The following is a 24,104-nucleotide window of genomic DNA, read 5'->3' on the forward strand; positions in this document are numbered from 1 at the left end:
TAATCCTTCCAAGACTGAGTTGCTTTTGCTTACTCCTCGATCTGGACAATTGCCGAGTCTGAGTCTCTCCCTGGACGGGGTTGCGCTGCCCCTGAAGGAGGTGGTTTGCGACTTGGGGGGTCCTCCTGGACTCACGGCTCCTGCTCGAGCAGGTGGAGGCCATGGCCAGAGGAGCCTTTGCCCAACTTTGGCTGGTCCGCCAGTTGTGGCCCTATCTCGACCTGCAGGCCCTGGCAACGGTTACCCATGCCCTCATCATCCCTCATCTGGATTACTGTAATGTGCTCTACCTGTGGTTGCCTTCGAAGACGACCCAGAAGCTTCAGTAGGTCCAGAGTGCTGGTGGCTTCCCTGCTTATGGGCACTAGGAGATATGAGAGTGTGACACCTCTCTTGCTGTCGCTGCACTGGTTACCTATTTGCTTCCGGGTCCAATTCAAAGTGCTGGTTCTCACCTTTAAAACCCTTCAGGGCTTAGCAACTGCTTACCTGCAGGACTGCCTCTCTCGGCTAGTCCTGTGAGATCTTCTCAGGTTGCCCTTCTTTCGGTCCCTGGTCTCAGAGAGGTCCATAGTACTAGGGCCCATGGAAGGGCTTTCTCTGTTGCTGCACCTTCACTTTGGAATCCCCCCCCCGATTCGGTCTGCCTCCTCCCTTTCAGCCTTTAAAACCTTATTGAAGACATTTCTTTTCCACCAGGTGTTTGCCCTTTAATTTCTGTTTTTGTTTGTAAAATTTCAAATGTTCGTGTTTGTACACTCTGAGTCGTGTGGATTGGGTGGTATATTAAATCGCCTAATAAATAAATAAAGAAATAATTGTAGAACTGGGAAAAAAGCAGAAGAGGGCAACCAAGATGATCAGGGCCCTAGAATACCATCCTTATGAGGAAAGACACCTGGGGCTTTTTAGTTTAGAAAAAGGACGACGGAGAGGAGACATGATAGAGGTCTATAAAAACATGCATGGCGTGGAGAAAGAAATTTTTCTCCCTCTCACATAACACTAGAACCAAGGGTCATCCAATGAAATTGACTGCCAAGAAATTTAAGACCAACAAAGGGAAGTACTTTTCCACACAATGCATAATCAACTTGTGGAATTCTCTGCCACAAGATGTGGTAATAGCCAACAACCTGGATGTCTTTAAGAAGGATTTGGATAAGTTCATGGAGGAAAGGTCTATTAATGGCTACTAGCGGTGTTCCCTCCAACCGGGATTTCTAGATGTTATTGACGACAAACTCCCATAATCCCCAAGCAAAAGCCATTGCAGCTGGGGATTCTGGGAGTTGTAGTCAACAACAACTGGAAATCCCTGTTAGAGGGAACACTGGCTACTAGTCTGAGGGCTATAGGCCACCTCCTGCCTCAGAGGCAAGATGCCTCTGAGTATCAGTTGCAGGGGAGTAACAGCAGGAGAGCGGGCATGCCCTCAGCTCCTGCCTGTGGCTTCCAGCAGCATCTGGTGGGCCACTGTGTGAAACCGTATGCAGGATTGAGGAGAGGAGGGCTGGTCTTGTGGTAGCAAGCATGACTTGTCCCCATATCTAAGCAGGGTCTGCCCTGGTTGCATCTGAATGGGAGACTTGATGTGTGAGCACTGCAAGATATTCCCCTCAGGGGATGAAGCCGCTCTGGGAAGAGCAGAAGGTTTCAAATTCCCTCCCTGGCTTCTCCAAGATAAGGCTGAGAGATATTCCTGCCTGCAACCTTGGAGAAGCCGCTGCCAGTCTGTGAAGACAATACTGAGCTAGATAGACCAATGGTCTGACTCAGTATATGGCAGTTTCCTATGTTCCTATGATTAGATGGGCCTTAGGCCTGATCCAGCAGGGCTGTTCTTATTATTTGACTTTTCCTATATTTTACTCACAGGAAATAGAAACATAAACCAAACTTACATTTAACTTATTGCTGTATAGAATTTTCACTCCATAAAAATCAAAGTGCTATTCCAGCAAGATAAATGCTAGCTGTTTAGATAGGAGGGAACCAATCAAAGCAAGTAGCCAACCACACAGTTCTTATGAATCAGGATTCACTTCAAAGTCCGGACTTGACTTTACATATACAGTGAAGCCACACCCCAGCAATATGTGGTAGTTCACCAATAGCAACCTGCTATTTTCACCACTGAACTTCCGGGTCTGACAAAATTATGACAAAGCAGCACAACAGTAGCCCCCTACTTTAAACATATTCAAAACTCAGATTACAGTGAGAAGGATTGGAACCCTGCTAAGGAATAATTTATAAATAGGATGAATGAGAAACAGATCCAAGGAGTAATTTAAAGTGGGGATAGATGGAAAATACTTATATTAAGACCCGTTGTTCTACTTCTGCCTTTCATCACAAAAACGAAAAGCTTCTCCATCTATATAAGATTTAGGAAAAGTGATGCCATGACTTGGAATGATGAATATTTTAGGGCTTTTGCACGACTCGGGGGAAACAAAAAACCGAAACAGTTACCCTGACACGACACAGCGTGGCCAAACTGGATGCTCCCAAGACCTCTGAAAAGGAGACCCTTCCTCTGCCCCACACCTCGCCCCTCACACAGCAGCACCCAAGCCATTTCTGCCTAGCACCTCCTCGGGGGAGCTTCAGCCCAGGCAGCTGAAGAATCAGGCGTCAGGGCAACGCGTCCATTTACCTTTGAACCCGTCTTCCTTCTCCTCGGCTACAAGCCTGAGCCAGGGACCACGACTCCCCACAGCCGCCGAGGCCGGCTGACACCTCGGCCCCTCTGCCCAGCATGGCGACGTCGGGTACCGAGGCCAAAGTACGGCGAGGGGCTCTGGCAGCTGAGGCAGCCCTCAGCTTGGGCTCGCGTCGAGAACCCGCTCCAGTCCCAGCCTCGGCGCTCCGCCTGCAGCAGAAGCCCGCCGGCCCCCGAGGAGAGGAGAAGGAGGAAGGGCGGAAATCCAGCCAGCCTTTCTCCCCACCGCCTTCCCAGCCTGTCAGCCAGCCAGAGCCGTCCTGTCACGGAGAAGGAAAGCAGGGGACGGGCTGGCGTCGCCCCCCGCCCCGCGCCATGACTGCTCTGACGCCCCCGCCTGCTCATCAGGCGGCCCTCACCTCCGCCTTTGGCCCCGTCTCGCCCGGTTCCCTCACCTGCGGTGGCGGCTCGCGCCCGGGCGGTTTGTGTCAGCCTCTCTTCCGCTCCCTTCGCGACCACCTCCCCCTTCTTCCTCCTCCTCTTCTTCCTCCTCCTCGCCGCCGCCTTCCCTTCTCGGGCTCCGGCGCGCGCGACCGGCTCGGCGCGCCAGCCCCAGCGACAGGTTCCGTGTTGGTTCAAAATCACGCGCCCAGCGCCATTCCACCACCGCCGCATCCCATAATGCTCGGCGGCGGCGCCCTGGCAACCGGCGTCCTCGTTGTCGTCACCCGCCGAGAAAGCGCCGTGTCCATTCTCCCGCCTTCTCGCCTCAAAGCTTCCCGGAAGTCCTCCTCTCTTCTTCCCCCCCTGCGTCACAGCTCGCCTCTTTCCCTTCCCACCCGGCGCTTCCGGGTACCGGGCGTCATTGCGCCGACGCTCTAGCCTCCACTGCTCTATGGTTACGCCGCGGCCGTGTGCGCGCCTTCTCGTTCGCGGTCGGAAGGGGGCGTGGGAGACAGTGTGGATTGTCCCTCGGAAGCCGTTGTAGTATGAAAATCTGATAGAGGTTTTGGGCAGAAAACGAAAAGGAGCTTCGTTTAACCATACTGAGCATGCTCCAATGATTTTGCGCATGCTCAGATGCATAGTATACCACTCGTTGATGGATATGACAAAGTGATACTACACTGTGGTGGCGGCGGCGGGGGGAAGGGAAAGATGGCGGCTGCCGTGAGGCAGGAGCTGACCCAGCTCATGAGCTCCAGCGGTTCCCACAAGGACCTGGCGGGGAAGTGAGTGACTGCCTCTCTTGTTCTCGGTTGCTAAGGGTAACGAGCGCGGGGTGGGGGCGTCCAACGGCGGAGAGGCAGGCGCGCGCGCATACGGGACTCGCTTCGGGGAGGGGGAGGGCCTGCCTGCCTGCAGAAACCTGCAGGTGAAACCTTTCAAGGCAAGGAGCCGGTCTCCTGCTCATTTCTGCAGATCCAGCTGGTGTTAAAGAAAGAAGGGGCAGCCACAGGGGCTAGTTCATAAGTTGGCAGTCCCAAGCGTGGTCCTTTCATGAGGCACTCACCTCAGGTGGTAGATTATGGAGATCATGTCAGTAGCAGGGTGGGGAGATGCCCCCTACCATTGCCATCGGAGCAGCTCTTCTGAGCCACTCTGAATTTTGCAAGTTTTGAGAGGAGTTCCTCGCCTTGCACGAAGCACAAGGCGAGACGAGGAGGCGGCTGCTGCTGGCAACCCCTCTGCCCCCACTGTGCTACTTTCAGACCTCGTAAAGGTTGGCTTGGAAAGGAGGCTGGTCTCCACCAATGGGGTGGTGCAAAGCAATATTTGGTGCCTTGCCTCAGGTGCCACAATACTTTGAGGCACCTTTTGGCAACCCTTTAGAAAAGGAGGGCAAACACTCTTGATAATTCTCAACCATGCTGCTTGGCTGGGCTGCTTGGTAAAATCCAACATTTAGGCAGAAGAACAAAAAGTGGTTCACCCTCTTGCTGATAATCTGCTTGATGCCTTCTGTTCAGATCTTGTTGGTGCATGCAGCAATATGAGATGAGACAGATCTGAAACCATAAAATGAATTGTACCACTGTAGCTCAGCTCCTGCATGTAGAAAACTAGCACAAGGGGGTCTAATCTGCCCTCTTCCCTTTCCCTCCACCTCCAGTGTTCCCTCTAACAGGAATTCCCAGGTGTGGTTGACTACAACTCCCAACATCCCCAGTGGCAATGGCCTTTGGCTCGGGATTATGGGATTTGAAGTCAACAACATCTGGGAATTCCTGTTAGAGGGAACATTGCCCACCTCTGTTACTTGCAGAGGGGGTGGTATGTGTATGTTTTGGACTTTTACATATGGGAGCATCCAGAACTTACACACACACACACACACACCTACCTACCTGCCTGCCTGCAGTGGTACAGTCTACTCTGCCACCTCATTCTCATGGTGACTGGTGAGAAGGCCTTTATATTTTTTCAGTGCCAAGCATTTTTAAATGTCAGCTTAATTGTGCTGGTTATGCTTTCTGTTTGATCTTTTCTTCTGTCTTAATTCTGCTACTGCTGCTTCTGTTTAACTGTATTTTTAAATGGTTAGTTTTTAGCCACCTTGTTAATAGGGTGGGGTGTATTCTTTTTAAAATAAGTGAATAAACGGTGTAGATTACACCTGAGTTCCTGTAAGATGGATTCTTTCAGGCACTGCCAGGATTCATATCGATAATACCAAGTGGTGTATCAGCAAAGGGACCAGACCCTCATAAACCTCTTGCTAGTTTATGTCTGAGAAGGGAAGGAGAGAGAAAACACGTTTGGGCAAGCTTTAGGGTAATAGAGATGTGAGATGAAGGAGAAAGTCTCAGTTACTGCTATTGATAATTATCTATCTCCTCTACTTTGTGTCCGTAATACCTAAAGCGAATATCCCAAATAGAGACTTTAATCCATCTTCCTGGTGTGGCTGCAGTTAGGGATGTGCACAGAACTGGTGCCTATCAGTCTGAAGATGGAGGGGGGATAACTTTAAGGGTGGGGGGAGTGCTCCTGCCACTCCCGCCCCCCGCCCCCGCCAGGGCTGAGTATTCAAATGGTCTGGCCAGGGCGGCAGCGTACCTCCTTGCCACCCTGTTGCTTCCTCGGCCCAGAAGTGACCGGAAGTTCCTGGTGCGTATGCGCATGTTGTGCGCCTGCACACCGGGAACTTCTGGTCTGAGGAAGCAAAAGGGTGGCAGGGAGGTATGCTGCCGCTCCGCCGGACCATTTGAATACACAGCACCAGCGGAGAAAACGCGGCAGGAGGGGTAAGAGCACCCTCCCGTGAACCCCACCGCCCATTGAGATCATCAGGAGAGGTCCATCTGCAGTTGCCACTGGCTCATCTGGTGTCTACTTGGGGACGGGCCTTCTCCAGTGCTACCCCGAAGCTTTAGAACGTGCTCCCTGCTGAAATAAAGAAGTTATTTCATCTCCCCATCTCTGACAATTTTAAAAAAATCTTTAAAGACACATTTGTTCACGCAAGCTTTTAATTAAATACTTTTAAAATAGTTTTAACATTGTTTTAAGATATTGTTTTTAAAATCTTGAATTGTTGTGGTGTTTTACTGTTTTGCTGTCATTCATTTTAACCAATGTTTTAACTTTTCTGTTGTCATTTTTTGTTGTAAACCACCCAGAGATTTAAGTTTTTGACATAAAGATATGTCAAATAAATAAATAGCGCCGGTGGGGGAAGCACGGCAGGAGGGGTAAACGCACCCTCCACCGCCTTTAAAGTTATCCACCGCTCCCACCTTTGAACTGACTCGAATGGCAGTCCACGGAACTGGTTCAGCACTCCTAGAATGGAGCGCCGAACAGTTCCATGCATATCCCTAGCTGCAGCCCTCTCAGACTTCACCTTTGTGCCTTATTTGCCTGCCTTCTTGACTGGATGTTCTGGATCCTTGGCTTCTTCAAGGCCATTTAGGGGTTCCAGACATGTAGATGGGTGTACTGGAGCACAAGGCACTTCTCATGCAACTTGATATTTGTGGTTGCTACCTTTTTCTTCCAGAACTCCTGCATCTTTAGCAACTGCATAGCAAGAAGAAACACCACCACTGCACTTCCATGCTAACCCCCCTCCCCTGCTTTTTAGATTCATAAGAAGAACAAAAGCCCAGTGACTTTTCTCAAGTAAATGGCTCCAAGAAGCCCATAGCAGGGCATGAAAGTAATAGCCAGTTGACCACCCAGCAATTGGTATTAAGCACATGCTGCTTCTGAAGCTGTAGGTTACACATGGTGGTTGTGAATAATGATAGACAGCTATCAGACTTAAAGTCTCTATCCTCGCAGATGCCTGTCCACTATATCTAAACCTCTATCCACTCTCTCACAATACAGGAGTTTATCCACCTGTCTAGAAGTAATGATAGCAATCTAAGCGAGTAGCCAGCATTGCATCTTATGGAAGTGAAGTTCTACAAATTATGCATTATGTGAAGAAATGCTTTATTTTGTTTGTTCTAACTGGCAGTTCATTTCACTGGATAATCCTGAATTCTAGTATTAAAGGAGGAAAAATGACTTATCTCTCTATTTTCTCTGCAGAATTTTATAAACCTCATTTATGCCCCCCCCCCCGAAAAGGCCCAGCCTCTTTTAACTTGTTCCTCATAGGAAAAGTCCTCCATTCTGTTGTCCTTTTCTGCACCCTTTCCATCTCTCTGATATTCCTCTGATGGGGCACCCGGAGCTGTGTCCAAGATTCTAAATGCAGTTGCAGCATAGATTTAAGGCATTACAGTCCTGGTAGTTTTATTTTCAGTCCCTTGCCTAATAATTCCTATTATGGAGTTTGCCTTTTTTCATAGTTGCCACACACTGAGTTGATGTTTTCATTGAGTAATCCACATGAGCCCAAGATCACTTTCCTGCTTAGTCATTACCAGTTCAGAGACCAACTTATTGAATTTCTGTCACGCAGCTGTTAAAAGCAAATCTCTCCACTTGCCCATGACCCATGTCTGCAAGGCAGATTAACAAGATACATACTTATTGTTCTTTATTCAGGAAAAAGGCTTGTATATTTAGCAGGACCTAGAGATGCCTTCTACATTTTAAAAAAAGTTAAATTAGAATTTTAATTAATGCTGCAAGCCAAAACATACAGTAAATCTTATTGAAATAGCTATAACTACTTTTGAGTAATTATGTTTTAGATGAGTGTTAATGTGAAATAATGTTATGATTTACATGTAAGACAAAGCTTGCCTCCTCAGAACCTACTTTGGTTCTCCCAGTTTTCAGGTATGGCCACTGTGGGGGCAGGGAGAGAATAAATTTTGTGTTGATGCAAGGAAGAGAATGGCTGGAGGCTAGAGAAGAAAAATAAACGGAATGAATGGGGGCAGGAAGGCAAAAGGCTAGGCTATAGTTGAATTTAAAGCTACTATGGGTAGGACAATATTGGGAAGGTCCTGTTGGGATCACAGGAGGGATGCACTCATTATAGCTAAGCTGAGAGCCAGGAAGATGTGGGGTGATTGTGGAAGCGTTATAAGGTCAAGGGCGGTGTGGAGAAATGCCATCTTCCATACCCTGCTTCTGCCAAATATGGACTGGCAGGGTATTTTTGAATATGGAGCATATCTCAAATTGATGGCGTGGATTCATATTGAATTTTGGAGAGCTAGTTATCCCTAAAGGTATGCCCATGAATAACCTAGCATAATGCAAGAAAAGGTAAAGGTGCATGATGGACCTTCTTTAAAAGAGAAAAGGAATGGAAGTATTGTGACTGTTCTCATTTGTATGACTGGCTAATTCATTGCAAAAGGAAAACACACAGAAGGTGTTATACCCCAGAGTTTCCTTTCAGATAGGAAGTGTGGTGTTTATACACTCTAAAACAATTTAGAGAGGAGTGGCATTCCAAATGGCCTTGTGTGTTTTGAAGTACTCTTTGTACAGCAAATACTGCTCTCATTATATCCTGTGCACGTATATAAAACTGACTCTCTTTTTAAAAACTCTCTTTTTAAAAAGTATCATTGTATATAGAGTTAATTGTGATGTATTTTTATAACTTTCTGGCAGGTATCGTCAGATATTGGAAAAAGCAATTCAGCTGTCAGGAGCAGAACAACTAGAGGCATTAAAAGCCTTTGTAGAAGCAAGTGAGTTTAAATCTAATTTTTCAATAATTGTTAGTATCTTAGAGATTTAGAGTTGGAAAAAACCTTGAAGATCTTCTAGTCTAACATCATAGTCCTGAATTAGCATTTGGGCACCTGATAAAATGCTACTTTGGTGGTCATTGGATGACTTATGCTAATGCAGATGTAGATCTCCTGTCTGCCCAGTTCTGTGTCATGTAACTACTGTGTGCAATGTTAGTATTCCTTCCATATCTGGTGTTGGTGGATCATGCTAGTCCAGGAGGCCTGTCACCATCTGTAGTATTAGCTTGACATCCTTAGGCACTTGATGATGACACAGCAATATAGCTGCAATATGATGCTATGTTGCAATATGATATTGTAGCATAGCAGTACAATGATATTGCACGAAAAACTTGAGTTGGAAACCAGAGGATTAAAATGGGAGACAATAGTTGGGTGGGAAAACCAAGGGAAACCAGGCTTGTTTAGTCTCAATAAAAACAATGGTTATTGATTGAATACTGGTTAAAATGGCAACCCTTTCATCCATTTATACCCCAGTTTTCTTTCTTTCTTGTGTTTCTTAAATTAGTGGTGAATGAAAATGTCAGTTTAGTGATTTCACGCCAGCTGCTGACAGATTTCTGTACCCATCTTCCAAGCCTTCCTGATGGCACAGCCAAGGAAATCTATCACTTCACTCTGGAAAAGATCCAGCCTCGTGTAATTTCATTTGAGGAGCAGGTAAAAACAAAGCAGTCAGAAGATATTGTTGAAACATTCTTAGCTTTACCTAAAGATTCCAGTCTCTTTAATACTTAAATATAAAGCCTTTTTCTTTATTGTGATGCCCTACTTACAGAATTTTCTCCCCAGGGAGCTCATTTTCTCCCCAGGGAGACTCATCTGGTTCTTCTTTCATATTATGTACAAGGCATAATTTTGTAATTTTTGTCATTTTTCTCTTGTAAACCTCCTTGAAAATTATGTAATTGAAAAGTGATATATAAATTTATAAAGTACAGTAGTTACAGTGACCAGTATACAAATTTCACAATGGCGGGGTGTATGTGTGTACCAAATCATTTTATGTTCTCGTTCCAACACTGAGTAAACTTTAGAGTGTTCCAAATATGTGTCTTCCTGGTGTTGACCATTCCTTATTCTAACACAATTAATGAGGTTTACTGGCTGACATCTTGACTAAATTTACTACAGGAAGTTCTATTGAAATCTAGTAGTTCTTTAGAGTAACTCCTGGATACATCCATCCATATTGAGTAACTGGACATAGGTAGCTGTTTTTATAGAAGATTATTACTACTATTAGTTATATGCCACTTTTCAACAAAAGTTCTCGAAGCAGTTTACATAGAAAATAATAACATTAATAGTAAGGTTCAACGTCCTCAAAGGGCTCACAGTCTAAAAAGACAGACAGAGGTCATTCACACAATCAAAAACTGTTCTATCTGGGTTTGAAAGCTGTGTGTGCTCCCAGTTTTCAGTTGTGTGGAAGCAAGGTAGGAGGAAAATGTAGGTAGAAGTGATTGTGTGGAAGCAAGGTAGGAGGAAAAGCTACCCAAGTTTTCAGTCCCTGCTAACCTTTTGTGAAGTTAGCAGGGATTGATCAGAGTACTGTTGCCATATAGAATGGCATTGTTTTTATCTATTAGTAGATGATAATCCTTTTGGCAGACCACATGAGGATGTGTACTTTCCCACTGTTTAACAATTAAATCAATTCAGAATTTGCCTCCCATCAGAGAAACTGCTGGCCTACTTGCTTTCTCTGAACTAGACAATATTTTTCAATACATCTCATCAAGCTTGCTTGTCTTTTTTTCTGTGTTTCTTCTAGCATTGGCTGGTATTTTTATGTTGGGGAATGTTCAATTACTTCACTTGACACACGTTTTTGTCTGTTTCAGTGTTGTTTTAAATTGGGTCAAAGCTCATCTGAACATGCTTTTGTTTTGTTGTGCTGTTCCATCTCAGAAATCTTCTTTCAGGGCTCCATTGCTGCTTGTATTTTTACTTTTAAATTGTGTCCTTTTCCTGGTGTGATGATGGACTGAATTGCAGCAGAAACTCCATTTTATGAATCTCACATTTTGAATACGTTGTTGACTGAATTCACCATGTGGCCCCTAGTCATGCTGTGCAAATAGTGCTGTATTTTATGATTACTGAAATGTCTTACTGTACTGATATACATTTGGGTCCTGATTAACAGTGCTGAAAAACTTTGCTTTCAAAGTGAAGAGAAAAATGGCCAGATCTGTGGAAATTTTACCATATTACATTTGTCAAAGGATTTTTGTTTTGTTTTTCTTTTAACTGTTGAGTGTATACAAGCTTATTATTATGGATCTTGTGAAATCAAGGTATTGATGGTCAATGAGCAAAATACTACTAATGGGGAAGAAACAGAAATTTACAAAGGATAGTGGAAAGTGGATCCATTTCATATTTGAAAGATAACCTGATTTCATTAGCGTTCATGCTGTGACCTTCTCCCCCCCCCCCCCAGGTTGCTTCTATAAGACAACATCTTGCATCAATTTATGAGAAAGAAGAAGACTGGCGTAATGCCGCCCAAGTGTTGGTGGGAATCCCTTTGGAAACGGGACAAAAGTAAATATTATCATTAGAAAAGCTGACATTTTGTGAGGTTTTTGTTTTTAATACTTTTTATCTTCTCTTGTGGTAGAAATGCTTCATTTGGTGTCCTTTGGGCCTGCTTCCTTGGATATTCAGTAGTTTTAGCTTGTGCTCTGGTAACCATATGGAAAATTTTGCTCACTCAATATAATGTTTGGCAACATTTATTCTAGATGCACTCTAACAGCAACCCTTTAGTTTAGTTCTTTAAAGAATTATCTTAGCAGCTCAGTTCTCCCTTTGCTTTCACAGCCCTCTAGAATTCTTTTCCTGTAATGGTTAAGAGCTTTGCATTGGAGCCAGGTCTCTCTTACCAGCATACACCAGAATATGTTTGGGCTATTTACCACATTAATTAAAAAAACACCTAAACTTTGTTTAGTAGTATGTTGCATTAATGCTTTACCTTTGGAAACTAATTCTGGGCTAAATTGATTCAGTAGGGTCTGTTTGTCAACTGGAAGATGGCTTCATGAACTTCACTTCTTGTTTTTTGGTTTACCATTACTTAACCAAATCAGAGCCAGTGTGACATAGTAGTTAAAATTGTCAGATTAGGAGTGAAGAGACCTGGGTTCAAATCCCCCCTCAGCCACGGAGTAACCTTAGGCCAGTCACACTCTCTCAACCTAGCCTGGCTCACAGGGTTGTTAGGAGGAGAAAAGAGAACGACACATGTATGCCACTGTAAGCTCTTTGGAGGAAGGGTGTGGTATAAATGTGAACACAGTTGATATACTGGCGACGCAGTATGCATGATGGATCTGCACTAAATTCTTCTCTACAGACCTTTTTATTGCATAAATTAAAAGAAAAATTAAAAACTGCAAGTAAAGAACAGACATTTTGATATACAAACGTCAAAATCCGCACTCTTATGTCCCAAACACTCTCCCTGAGTCTAATCAGGCACCTGATATAGCACATGGAGAAAGGGGAGGAGGGGAAGGCCAAAATTGATGATTCAACAGCTTTGCCTGCTTAACAATGACTCAAATGGGAAAAAACGATAGAAGGGAGGGTGTGAACTAAATTACTGCTTAACCCTTTAATAGCCTATGTATTTTAAGATTTCTTTCTGTTATTCTTTACCATTGACCTCTGACTGTAACTTATCTAAATACAGTGCTTCCCTTATCTTTCTGGATAATGGAAAAACAGTGCCTCTTAAAGTAAGCATCTTGAATCTGAATAGTGTACACTCAAAACAAAGATAAGGGAAGCACTGTATAAGTTACAGCCAGAGGTTGATGGTTAGGAAGAACAGAAACAAATTGCCAAAAACCTTTGCCAAACCGCGGATACCCGGGTTGCAGTTGGCTAGATCTGCCACAATTTTTCAGTCATGGATACTTAAAACTGCGATTGGGAAACCTGTGGATAGTGAGGGATGACTAATAATACTAAGGTGGAGATGAGATGAAATTTCTTAGTTACAGGACAGTTCAACTACTTTGTAACATTTGAATTAAGATGGAAGCTACGCTTGTATTTACTCTGTTTATAGTTTCCACATGTATCAGATATTAAAAGAGAATGTATGGACTCCGAACTACACTGCAGGTCTCTCCCTTCATTTCCCATTGATTAGGAAGAGAAATAGAAAACTGGAGCTCAGTCATGCTGGTGGAACAGTATTCCTCTTTCTTTTTGCTGCACAGAAGGAAAGGGCTTCTTTCTACAGCAGCTCATTCCTGCCATTCTGGGGAGCAGGGCTTGAAAGGAGAAAAGGGCACCTACAGGCAAAGGAAAATGGTATTTTAGTATAAATGCAATGGCTACAGTTGTGACAAATTGAGGTCAATGTGTAAGCCATGGTGTTTGTTAATTGCTGTGGGATAATGGAGACCATTCTTTCTTTGAGCCACAGTTGGATGATGATAAATGTTGCACAACTGCAGTTTTGTTGTAAATTCACACTGACCGCTTCTGAATATATATATTTTAAAGTGCTTTATTTGGTGTAGGCTGAGCATTAAACCTTTTTCTCCTGCCCCATTCAAGGCAATACAATGTGGACTATAAATTGGAGACGTATCTGAAAATTGCCCGACTGTATTTAGAGGATGATGATCCTGTCCAGGCTGAGGCTTACATCAACAGGGCATCTCTTCTTCAGAATGAATCAACTAATGAGCAGTTACAAATCCACTATAAGGTGACATGGCTTTACATGAGTTTTTGTGTGTGGATTGAATTAGGCTTGCCTTATTGCAACTTCTGGCGTGCTGAGTTAACAATTACTCCTGAGTCCTGTCTCATTTGCCTTCAAAATCTGACCAGCGGTGTACCAAGATCATTTGTGATCTTTTATAGAATTTCTTTTTTAAAGCTCTTTTCTAGGATTTGAACATGCATCTCTGAGAATACAAATTTTCCAGTGCTCTGTACCTCATTTCTGCCCCCTAGTCAACACCTATGTTTGCCGAGGGCCACTTTGGTAGAGTGATGGTGGAGCTGATGGGCCAAGGCACAACTCCCCAAAGTGTCCTCTGTTCCCTTTCCAGGTTTCGAGGAGCAAGCACCCATCCAAACACCAGGAGGGACCATCAGTTACTGTTCCCTAACTCTACAAACTAGTCTTCAATATTCTAGTTGATAAAACACAGTGAGGTCATTCACACAAATGAAAACTGTGTTCTGCCCTGGTTTGAGAATTGTGTGTGCTCCCAATTTTTGATTGTGTGGAAACAAGGTAAGAGGAAAATCTGGGTAGAAGTGTGGAAGCAAGGTAGTAGGAAAAGCTACCCAGGTTTTCCTCTTACCTTGCTTCCAAACAATCACTTCTACCTAGGTTTTCTTTCTACCTTGCTTTCGCACAACCAAAAATTGAGAGCACACATAGCTCCCAAGCCCAGGTAGAACACAGTTTTTGATTGTGTGATTGACCTCAGTATGTTGAATCAATAGCAGTGAAGGTGATGAACTGAGCATTATGAGAGTTGAGTTTAAAAAGAAATATTGTAACATTTGAATTATTGTTATTTTTAATGATTTACCCTAGAAATCAGGTACTCTTTGGATGTAACATTGTTGCATTGGTTTTTCTTGTTTCAGGTGTGCTATGCCCGTGTTCTCGATTACAGAAGGAAGTTCATTGAAGCTGCTCAGAGGTATAATGAGCTCTCTTACAAGAGTATAGTCCATGAAAGTGAGAGACTTGAGGCACTGAAGCATGCCTTGCACTGCACGATCTTAGCATCAGCAGGTAAAACAGTTATTGAAGTGTTATTTCGGCCTATTGTTGTTTTAATTCTTGGAGTTACGTATACGATAGGGTTGTTTTTAATATGTCTCTATGTGAAAGCTAGTTTACCCTAAAACCTTGGTGTGGGGGGGAATGATTTTGCATTTTTGCATGTATATAAGTCTTGAATGTGTGATTAACAGACAAACTGATTGGATACAATGGGATCCTACCAAGGGTATTTCATTTGCTGAATTTACAGAATGCACATTTACCTGGGAGTATCCCATTGATAGAACTTACTTCCTGGTAAGGCTGCTTAGGACTACAACCTTAATAATATTCCCATCTCTATATATAATTCTCCTGGGTGTGCCTTGGAATGTGCATCCCAGTGCCCAGCTGATTGGCTGGGCGGCGGATGCGCCTGATTGGCTGAGGCGCACCCAGGAGGATTGGTCACTGGGCCTGGCCCGGCCATGGAGGCAAGGCCCAGGAGGGGGGAAAGAAAGTGCGGGGGCAGAAGTGGCAGTGGGGAGGAGAGGCAGCTGGGCCCGGAAGCGGAGACTGGGGCAGAAGGTGGCAGGGGTGGAAAGAGCGCACAGATGCTCTGTGCGGGGTCAGCTAGTTGTTCCTAATACACAGAGAAAAGTATGAGACCGAAAGAAGTGGATGTATTTTGTAAGCTGTTAGGTTCTCTCACCCCACCCCCCGATAAAGCCTTAATATGGTCTTATTTATATAGCCTGACTATATTTTAAGCTATATTTATATAGCTTAAAATGTAACCTATTGAAATGCAGATAGCTTGCTTTTTGCCTTTGAGGGGAAAACCCATATACATTTCCTGTGTTAAAACTTTTTATCTGTGGATAGCTATGAATTGTCTGCCTTCTCAGTACCATTATTTGTTTTATTTATTTGACATATTTGTATACTCTACCAAAGACAACCACAGGGCTCTGTGGTCGCCAGGAGTCAACACCGACTCGATGGCACACTACAACAATAATACAAACCAAGAAATTTTAAAACAAATTTTAAAACAGATTTCTTGGGGAGGGGAGAAAAATGAATGGAGGAGAAATGTAAAAGCAAACCTAAGCTCCTGAAGAAAAAGAGATTGAAAATGGTGCAGCCATACCAATTAGATTTGCACCATTGGCTGGAAGTGAAGAGAGGAAGCTCAAATGCCTGGAGAAGCTTCAGATAAACCTGGGAACGATCAGTACTCTTGAGCACTGTTCCCTCTAACAGGGATTCCCAGATGTTGTTGACTTCAGCTCCTAGTATCCCCAGCTGCAATGGCCTTTGGCTGGGCATTATGGTAGTTGTAGTCAACAATATCTGGGAATCCCTGTTAGAGGGAACACTGCTCTTGAGCTACCTAATGAATGGCCCTGATGTAGCCCGTATGTATTGTAATAGAGATGAATAATATTGAATTGGGATGGGATTTTTATGGTGTTCTTAACTGTTGTCCAGGACAGCAACGCTCCCGTATGTTAGCCACTCTCTTCAAGGACGAGAGGTGTCAGCAGCTTGCAGCGTATGGGATCCTAGAGAAAATGTATCTGGACAGAATTATCAGAGGGAACCAGCTGCAAGAATTTGCTGCGATGCTTATGCCACACCAAAAAGCAACAACAGCTGATGGTACTTACATTTCTTATAGTGCAGATGTGCCCTGAGTTTCAAGACACTCGGGCATTGTTCTCTTTGGTATCTTTACCCTTGCAAAGTAGGCATTCTGGTACTTTGAATCATCTCAGTCATCAACTACTGTGATATATTATCTCCCTTTATGTTCCAGCATATGGCACAATGTTGGTTAGTGCCAATGAAATCTCTGATCTTTATACTTATCACGTGTGATTTGCGCTGCTGTCGACATTGTTAGTTTTATAGCACCACTAGTAGGCGAGGCCTGTTGTTTTACATACATTAAACTTATAGGAAAGTTCAAGAAACTAAATTTATGTAGTAGGATTTTAAAATTAAAGAGCTTGCAAAAGAGAAGTAAAATAATATGAAATTTGTAGGGTTTCAACTTCAAACATTCATTTTATTGAATAATTACCATATATGGTAAGTTTGATCATAGTAAATTTGAATCTGAGAAAGATCTTCGATTTCTCTTGGGCATGATGTCCTTTTGGAATTATCTGATAATTGAGTGTTAAAAATCAGATCAGAACAATAACAAGTAATATGATTATTAATGAGCCCCTGGTGGCGCAGTGGTAAAACTGCCGCCCTGTAACCAGAAGGTTACAAGTTCGATCCTGACCTGGGGCTCAAGGTTGACTCAGCCTTCCATCCTTCTGAGGTCGGTAAAATGAGTACCCAGAATGTTGGGGGCAATATGCGAAATCATTGTAAACCGCTTAGAGAGCTCCGGCTATAGAGCGGTATATAAATGTAAGTGCTATTGCTATTGCTATTATATTCAGAAATAATTCTCCTGGGTGTGCCTTGGAATGTGTGTCCCAGCGCCCAGCTGATTGGCTGAGGTGCACCCAGGAGGATTGGTCGCCATGGCGGCGGCAGGCCCAGCTATGGAGGCAAGGCCCAGGAGGGGGAAAAGAAAATCGGGGGTGGGGGGAGAAGTGGCGGCTGGGCCTGGAAACGGAGACTGGGGCAGAAGGTTGGGGGAAGAGGAAACCGCCGGCTTCAAAGAGCGCACAGGTGCTCTGTGTGGGGTCAGCTAGTATTTAGAATTTCTGCTAAAAATACAGAATAAATTATTCAAACCTTTCCCTGAACATATTCCAATGTAAAAAGTAGTGCATTCTTCTAATTTATGTGGCAAGATAGTTCAGGCAAAAGTTGGTATCTGTAGATACAGTAATGGAGAAGTATGATATTCATAATTTCCTCCCCAAAACAAAACCCTATTTAAACTTTCACCAAGCGTATTGGTGTGTAAAGAGGAGTTCATTCAGCTAATTTCATTGGCAGGATTGTGTGTGAAAATTTGGTATCTGTAGGTCATCAAGAAGTATGAGTTTATTTAGCATACACCAACCGGCAAACACATTCTTCAAAATAAGTAATAGATTTTGTTTAGAAAGAAATACACTGATCTATTCTTATGTAAACCATAAATTGGATAAAGATACAAAAAAGAAAGATGACTTTTTTAACACACAAGAATTATATTTTAACATACAACAATAATGAATGTCGATTTTTGTCTTTCTTTTCCTTTACCATGGAATATTATTTCTGGAAGGAAATAGAAAGTGGAATATGCTGCATATAGCATTTCAACTGTTCCCAAACATGAGTTCCCAGATGTTGTTGGATTACAACTTCCATCATCCCAGCCACAATGGCCAAAGGCTTATTTCACTATAACATAAGTCTGGTTTAATGTAACCAGACTTATGTTAAATTTCAAACTCCTACTAAAATGTCAGTTTTCCTCCTTAGGTTCCAGTATCTTGGACAGAGCTGTCATTGAACATAATTTATTATCTGCAAGCAAACTGTATAACAACATTACCTTTGAAGAACTAGGCGCATTATTAGAAATTCCTGCAGCCAAGGTGTGTTGATATGGGTGGTTATTCCTTTTTGCTGTCAAACCATTCAGCATTTCAGGGTATTATTCCGATTCAGGTGACTGGAATAATATGCGTGTGTGTGTGTGTGTGTGTGTGTGTGTGTGTGTGTGTGTGTGTGTGTTTAAAAGGCACTGTAGAAGTTGTGCACTGTGTTCAAATTAAGCTAGTTTAAATTATGACTGGTTTAAAAAGAGCCATAGGAACATAGGAAACTGCCTTATACCAAGTCAGACCACTGGTCCATCTAGCTCAGTATTGTGTACACTGCCTGGCAGTAGCTTTCCAAGATTTCAGGCAGGGGTTTTCCCTAGCCATACCTGGAGATGCCATAGAGTGAACTTGGGACCTTCAGATGCTGAGGTATGGCCCCATTCCATAAGAGGAATATCATGCAGCGTTCACATGTCATCTCCCATCCAAATGCAAATCAAGACAGACACTGCTTAGCAGAGGGGACAATTCATGCTGCTACCACAAGACCAGCTCTTCAGCCAGTTCTATACCACAGCAGATGCATTCCAAAAATGGTACAGCAAACATTCTGGTTAAGGATGGTATAAAACAGTTATGGCCATTTTCGTTTGGGATGGGATTGCTCACCCTCTGAAAATGTCCAGCTTTTGGTAGAAAATGCATATACAGCAGCATCTTTCACACTTCCTGAATCTTATCCCCCCTTTTCAACATTTACTCTCCTTTCTGAGCTCATCCTATTCAGCACCAGAGATCCTTACATAGAATCCTGTGTCTACCTCTGCTGCTGTTGCTGCTTGCAAGGAGCTAATAATTAGGATGCTAATCCCAACACCGGAATAAACTGTGACAGAGGAGGATCATGGGGACACCACAGCAGTTTTTAATAAAATCATAATGGGATTGATGCCATAATGGGATTGATGCATTCAACCCCAGAAATTCAACGTGGATCAGCTAGGGTCATCTGCAAAAGGTGTTCCTTCCACTGAGATCTTGGTGGGGAGGAAGACAGGTAGCATCTGCTTCAGGATTTTCTTTCTCTCCCTAGAACTATGTGCTTTTCCCAATTGTTTCACACCCCTGAAAGTGGGGGACACCTCACTGTTTGAGAATCACTGTGTACAGGATAGAGTCTTGGACTTGTGCTAGGGAGACCTGGCCTCAAATCCTCACTCAGTCCTGAAGTTCACAGCATACCCTTGGGCAATCTACTGTTTCTCAGCCCTATGGTTTTGTGAATAAATCAGGATAGCCTCATACAAGCTACAAAAGCACTGTGCAGGAATATCAGGATGTAAAGGAAAAGTGTGCTGTTGAGTTGATTTCAACTCCTGGCACCCACAGAGCCCTGTGGTTTTCTTTGGTAGAATACAGGAGGGGTTTACTATTGCCTCCTCCTGCGTGGTATGAAATTATGCCTTTCAGCATCTTCCTAGATCACTGCTGCCCGATATAGGTGTTTCCCATAGTCTGGAAAACATACCAGCAGGGATTTGAACCAGCAATCTTCTGCTTGTTAGTCAAGCATTTTCCCGCTGCGCCACTATAATCCGTAATAGTCTTTTGGAGCCTCGAATCCTTTATTTCTTTTGAGGAGCATTGCGCTGATATATGAAAATGTTTGTATGAGAAGCAAGGGCAGGGTCACATCATCTACTAAAAGGTATCCTACTTCGCTGAGAAGGAAAGTGTTGACCCTGCTTTCCAATTGTACACATTCTCTGTCTTCTTTTATTTGTTCATGATTGGGATAATCCTACTTATATCACTCACTTAGAATTACATCAGCAAGATCTCAATCTGCAGATAGATTGGATCTCGTGGAGTTCATCACCTGGAGTGATGATACAGATCACCTGTAATATTAATTGCACAGAAACATAACTAGATTAATCTGAAAATCACTTGTGTGATTGGCATATGCAAAGAGCTCAGGATGAACAAACTGACACATGTACAATTTCTCTACCACTGGTACTCATGTGTACACATATGTATGTGAAAAGTAGCATCAGAATTGGCCTATTTAAAGTAAAAGATTATGTGACACTTTTATTTTGTTCTTTTTCAGGCAGAAAAGATAGCCTCTCAGATGATAACAGAAGGTCGCATGAATGGATTTATTGATCAGATAGATGGAATAGTTCACTTTGAAAGTAAGTTTAGCTAAAGTATTTTCCTCAGTGCAGCTGAAACATGTTTTTTACAGATCATTTTAGCCCAATGTGCAGTGGCTGACATCCTGACTACATTATTCAGGAGCTACTCTAAATAACTATTACATTTCAATAGAACTTCCTCTAGCAAATTTGGCCAGGGTATCAGCCAGTCAACTTAAGACAAATCTGTTGTTCTTGCTGTGGCCACCAGATGGTAGTAATAACTGCAATTTTGCTATGCAATTTTTTGTGTGGTTTTTAAAATTCCAAAATACTTCTGTTCATAGAGCTGATAACTGAGAAAATTTGCTTTTGCTTGTCATCTATCATGGTATATGAATCTAGGAAAAATAAAATGGAAATGCAAAAATGAATTCTGCTATTTTCTATTTTTAATTTTGTCTTTTAGCTCGTGAAGCCTTGCCAACGTGGGACAAACAGATTCAATCACTTTGCTTCCAAGTCAACAATCTTTTGGAGAAGATTAGTCAGACTGCCCCAGAATGGACAGCGCAGGCGATGGAAGCACAGATGGCTCAGTAGACTTTCACTTCTGTAGAAAATGTAAAAATGTGAAACAAGCTTAAGCAGCTGAACTTAACACTTCGACAACTTCTGATTAAACAGGTGTATATTGTGTTAAAACTTCTAAAGATTTCTCTTAAAGGCACTGTAGAACAGCATAACAGTTTTTTTAATGCTATAGTTTAAAAATGGAGTGAAACTGAATGGAGTAAAAAGTTTGTTTTGTATCAAAATTCCACTTCCTTAGTGACCTTGTGAATATTTTTGTTGTGAAAACTGAAGTGCCATATTCTGTTTAGCTGTCGTTATTCTAATAAAGACAGAATGGGAATTAATCAAATACATGATATCTGAATTCTGAAATTCCCATTTGCCACATTTTGTCTTCCATACCATCTTTTCCATTAATTTCAAGAGGTAAATAAGCTTCACATCTTGAATTTACAGTCCTTTGAAATATTTATTAAGCTGATTTTAAGAAACACAAACAAGTAGATTGAAATATATTATATACATACATACACTCACACACACACCATGTGTTTGTGTCCTCTCCCTAGAAAGGACAGAAAAGGAAGTTGTTCACCATTTTAGCCAGGGCTAGATGGACTCGGGAACACAGGAAGCTGGTCCATCTAGCTCAGTATTGTCTACACAGACTGGCAGCAGCTTCTCCAAGGTTGCAGGCAGGAGTCTCTCTCAGCCCTATCTTGGAGATGCTGCCAGGGAGGGAACTTGGAACCTTCTGCATGCAGATGCTCTTCCCAGAGTGGCCCCATCCCCTAAGGGGAATATCTTACAAACACACAGTATAGTGCAACAAGTGGTAGTGAGTGCAGAATTTGGAAGGTAGAGAAACTATGCTTTCATTTTATTTAAAATATATATTCTATCCCTTGTCTGCCCAATTTATGCCTGAACATATGTGAGCAATGCCTAATGAAGCCCCTGAGAGCGCTGAATGAGGCAGGCCGGTGGGGGGGGGCTTATTGCCCTGCATATCTCTTTGCTGCTCCCCATAACTTGAAGAAGCAAAATGATGCAATGTTAACCTGCTTACTTTGATTCAAACAGCTCATAAAATGTATGTATTATGGTGATGTTTAATACAATGTTTGTGTTTGGACCCAATTATATCAGTAGGTTGAGCCTCTGTTTTAACACTGCCCTCAAAGTAACCCCAAGTTGTAAGAACATAAGAAAAGCCCTGCTGGATCAGGCCATGACCCATTGAGTCCAGCATCCTGCCTCTCACAGTGGCCAACTAGCTTTATCTGGGGAGCCTGGAAACGGGGGAAAGATGGCAATTGCCCCCTCCCTTGCTGTTCCTTAGCACCTGGTGTTCATGACACACACACACACCCCAATCCTGTTGGAAGTATATTGCTACTAAGGCTAAGAGCCATTGATAGCCCTTGTCGGGACTGGGAGATGAGTGATTAAGATATATAGACATTAAATAATATGTATCACCCTTTTGATTTGTTTTAAACTTATTTATTATGCTGCTACCATCAAATTCAATCCTAATTTGGTTTTCTAACACTAACTTTGGTATTGTGCCCGAGTGGTCACATGGGTGGGGGAGTAAATAGACACAGCTGAAACAGTTTTGAAGTTCTGAACCAAAGAAAATAACTATTCTTTATAAAACTGGCAAGCCTGTAGACCACCTTTTATATTGTCCCATATATTTATATTTTATAACTCAGGTACTAATATAAGATTGTCAGTACATCAACAAAGCCTTTACTTTTGAGTTACTGAGGTCATACACCTTTACCGGGCTAGAACCCTTCTAGCTATATATCCTGTGTAATCAACCATACATGCAGCATTTACGTTTTATAGTCAAGCTTGCTCTACAGAGTTCATGCCTGGAGTTCATGCCCACCAACCTCCCAATTCCACCCTCAGTCCTGCCCTAAAGAACCCTAACCAGTGATTCTATCTCCAGCTCATCCAAGCCCCATCTGAACTGCCAGTTAACACCAACTGAATTTTATAGACACCTGTTACTCCGTTCCAAAGTACCTCCTGTAAGGATTCTTCCCAGAGGAGATTCCTGTTTAAGTTCCTCTTGACTGACAGTGCTTACTAGCCAATCACCACAGCCCTATCCTCCATGAATATCCTTTTATAGGACATTTAAATATCTTCCTTTTAAAGCCTCCTAGATTGGTGGCCATCACCACATCCAACGACAGGAAATTCCATAGGCAGCGATATCCTATAATGCTCTGGCATTCTGTGTGGATGGTATCTACAAATAAAAGGGGGAAGTTGGCTCACTCATATTCCCGCCGCTCTCTTCCCCTCATTCCCAGTTTTATTATGTTGGGTTTTACATTTCATGATGGATTTGGCTAGAGATGGGAAGTGCAGATGGAGGGGTCTTTGCATGCCATTCCAGTACGCACTGCTGGGGCTTATATGGTGGTATTGCTGTTTCGACTCGGCTGCCCGCCACTGCCAAGATGGTGTGCTGAACATGTGCAAACAGCACATGGGAGGAAAGAGATAAAACTTAAATATGTGTGTCTTCTCCGTTGATGATGAGGATGATGAGCAAGCATGTGAAGTCAAACGCCATGCAGAAAAACCAAACCAGGAGTTTGTCCACATATAGAAAAGACATGGATAATTGTGACTGAGCTGTATCACTGAGGATAAGTTTATACACTGCGGTCATTTCGTGGATTGTTAGAAAAAAGTGAAACTACAATCCTTCATTGTCCCAAGCTGGGATGTGATAAACCGTAGTGATCCTTGTGTCTTGCATGAATTTTGAGTTATTTGCCCTACATTCTCCAATTGTCCTTTGGACTAAAACTTTTGGCTTCTGTATTTCCCGTCTGTAAAATAGGTACATTTGTTTTCCCAAAAGTCTTCATGCTTAATTTCTTAATTAGCTGTCTGTGTGCCTTAACAGGGAAACTGCTGCTATGTTCAGCTAGTTGAGTTAGGCACTTTTAGTTCTTCCTTTGGGCTTCTAATCCAATTTGAGCCTGGCCGATGTAAGGAGGATCTCTGCTACCTGGTATCGTGTATGGATGAATTGCCTGAGAGCAGGAGGCTTGCAAGCACATGAGATAGCTGTACATTTTAAAAACTAGCTTTTTCTGCAGGCTCTCTTGCTAGGTGCACGAGTTTATTCTTTACTGCTAGCCTTTGGCCAAGGGTGCATGGAGCCCACAAGTCCAAGCAGTCCCAGCTGATGAGAAGTTGAAGGCCACCATTCTAGACAAAAGGATAATCGCT

The 24,104-nt window shown here is 43.1% G+C and overlaps 3 protein-coding genes across 14 annotated transcripts in view; 1 reads left to right on the forward strand and 2 right to left on the reverse strand.

Moving 5' to 3' along the window:
• The window catches only part of LIN54 (lin-54 DREAM MuvB core complex component), a 46,313-nt gene extending 42,703 nt beyond the window's left edge, over window positions 1-3,610 (reverse strand). For 8 of the 10 annotated variants that reach the window (XM_053252677.1, XM_053252673.1, XM_053252676.1 and 5 more), the window contains exon 1: window positions 3,124-3,610. The gene's annotated coding sequence lies outside the window, so the exon portion shown is untranslated. The other 2 variants (XM_053252675.1, XM_053252669.1) reach the window with 1 other exon arrangement.
• On the forward strand, window positions 3,568-21,183 carry COPS4 (COP9 signalosome subunit 4). Of its 2 annotated transcripts, none has more exons than XM_053252680.1 (10): window positions 3,568-3,900; window positions 8,699-8,778; window positions 9,356-9,507; window positions 11,297-11,400; window positions 13,432-13,585; window positions 14,485-14,635; window positions 16,100-16,270; window positions 18,050-18,165; window positions 20,231-20,315; window positions 20,728-21,183. In XM_053252680.1, exons 1-10 carry the CDS (start codon window positions 3,749-3,751, stop codon window positions 20,859-20,861), a joined length of 1,299 nt encoding a protein of 432 aa, XP_053108655.1. In that variant the 5' UTR covers window positions 3,568-3,748; the 3' UTR covers window positions 20,862-21,183. The 2 variants fall into 2 exon arrangements, with proteins under 2 accessions (XP_053108655.1, XP_053108656.1); XM_053252681.1 differs by lacking the exon at window positions 3,568-3,900 and adding an exon at window positions 4,930-5,070.
• PLAC8 (placenta associated 8) overlaps window positions 20,693-24,104 on the reverse strand; it is a 28,809-nt gene continuing 25,397 nt past the window's right edge. The window contains exon 5 of one of the 2 annotated variants that reach the window (XM_053252684.1): window positions 20,693-24,083. The gene's annotated coding sequence lies outside the window, so the exon portion shown is untranslated. Of the gene's footprint in view, window positions 24,103-24,104 lie in introns of both variants that reach the window. The other variant, XM_053252685.1, reaches the window with a different exon arrangement.

This window comes from Hemicordylus capensis, chromosome 5, assembly GCF_027244095.1.
Source record: "Hemicordylus capensis ecotype Gifberg chromosome 5, rHemCap1.1.pri, whole genome shotgun sequence".
Taxonomy (NCBI): Eukaryota; Metazoa; Chordata; class Lepidosauria; order Squamata; family Cordylidae; genus Hemicordylus; species Hemicordylus capensis.

Excerpts from the sequence above, each read along its gene's own strand:
- COPS4 (XM_053252680.1), top strand. The coding sequence starts at position 3,749 with ATGCATAGTATACCACTCGTTGATGGATATGACAAAGTGATACTACAC. Across the intron at positions 3,901-8,698 it reads CACAAGGACCTGGCGGGGAA|GTATCGTCAGATATTGGAAA; the intron begins GTGAGTGACTGC and ends ACTTTCTGGCAG. Across the intron at positions 11,401-13,431 it reads CCTTTGGAAACGGGACAAAA|GCAATACAATGTGGACTATA; the intron begins GTAAATATTATC and ends GCCCCATTCAAG.